The following is a 1,509-nucleotide window of genomic DNA, read 5'->3' as shown; positions in this document are numbered from 1 at the left end:
ATCCGTTCTTCTTCTCTCCTCTTCTTCGGCTTATACACGGACACTTCCCTCTCTCTCTCTTCTCAGCAGCAGGGTGTAACGGCACCAGGTACAAGGACAGATACACTTCGTTTCCTCTTTTTTTCTCCGTCTTCAGCATTCCATACTGTCTGCCTACACTATAGAGGAACAAAGAGACAGACACTTCCAGCGAAAGGATATGTCTTGACCCTCTTCTCTTGGGCGAAAGAGAAGAAGAAGAGTAATGAACCTATCCAGTCCCACATACATGCACCCCAAGAGTGCAGAGTTGTAGACAGGTACCGCGTCATCTCCATTTCTTTCTCTCTCTTTCTCTAGACACGGATAAATACTTGTACGTATCTCCTGTCTATATCTTCTTCTCCTTAAGCTACGCCTACTTCGTCTCTCTCCCTCTCTCTCGTATGAAAGTAAAAGACAGTCCCGATTTGCGTGAACTTACGAGCGAGATCTATCTCTATGATAACTCCGATCTCTTGTGGTATAGCCGCCTCCCCCGTCACTCCCGCCATCTCCCCCTGCTCCATAGTAATCTCCTCCTCCCGCCGCTGATCCATATCTTGCTATTCTGAAAGAAAAGGAGTAAAAGGCGGTCACATAGAAAACGACAGCAAGAAGACCTTTACAGGAAGGGAAAAATACATCTGTATATACATATAGCGAGCAGATCATATTTTTTCCCCCTTGACGGCAAACTCTTTCGCAGAAGAGACAGACATAAATAGCTCCAAGAGATCCGTGTATCTATTCATATACTGAGGAGAGGGCACACACGAAGAAGTGAGAGAAGAGAAAAAGCAAGAAAGAAGCGCTTCTTGATCAGTTAACTTTTAGTCGTACACATTGTGAATGAATGGGATTGTTGAAAAAATTATCTACCCGCTTCTCCATCTACCCGTACAACTACCTGAGGTGTATATACACCCGACTGATTTCACGTGTACATACACCGCACTGATCTAAGGTGTACATACACCGCACTGAACTAAGGTGTACATACACCGCACTATAATTGCACTACCTACGATTATCCAAGGTATCACTTTAGCAATAAATCAACCATCTGTCTATCACGCTAGATCACAGTAGATAGAGAGTTTGCATTGTCATACACATCGACGTGACACACGATGTCTACCGTAGCTTCTCGAGAACTACGAAGAAAAGACAACACACAAGCAACCACATCTATCTCTAATCTTCTATTCGGGGTTCTCCTTCTCCTCTCCACAAGGAAAGAATCACTACGACTACTACTACTAGCTTCACTCCTCATCACTACCTCCAAACATATATGCATATATGACAGAGAGAGAAATATGTATATCCATGAATCATTTTCTTCTTCATCCCCCCTCCTTTCCTTCCTTCTTTCTCTGTCTTTTGTAACTGTCTTTTTATCTTACGCTTCGGGGTGTCGAATATCTCCATGGTGATAGAAAGGAACTCCCCCACCCCCTCCACCTCCAACCGCCGGCACCCCTTCCC

General features: G+C 44.5%; 1 protein-coding gene across 1 annotated transcript in view; it reads right to left on the bottom strand.

Annotated features, from left to right (window-relative positions):
• Nucleotides 1-1,458, bottom strand: part of CSUI_011020 (uncharacterized protein) — a 2,019-nt gene extending 561 nt beyond the window's left edge. The window contains exons 1-2 of the mRNA XM_068071121.1: nucleotides 1,428-1,458; nucleotides 464-589 (exon numbers count right to left, since the gene is read on the bottom strand). Of these exons, the coding sequence (XP_067916903.1) occupies nucleotides 464-578 (115 nt within the window). The 5' untranslated portion in view covers nucleotides 579-589; nucleotides 1,428-1,458. The remainder of the gene's footprint in view (nucleotides 1-463; nucleotides 590-1,427) is intronic.
• Between the last annotated feature and the right edge of the window lie 51 nt (nucleotides 1,459-1,509).

The sequence above is a fragment of the Cystoisospora suis genome (assembly GCF_002600585.1).
Source record: "Cystoisospora suis strain Wien I chromosome Unknown contig_9338, whole genome shotgun sequence".
NCBI lineage: Eukaryota > Apicomplexa > Conoidasida > Eucoccidiorida > Sarcocystidae > Cystoisospora > Cystoisospora suis.
Note: the sequence above shows the minus strand (reverse complement) of the source record. Positions and strands in the feature narration are given on the sequence as shown.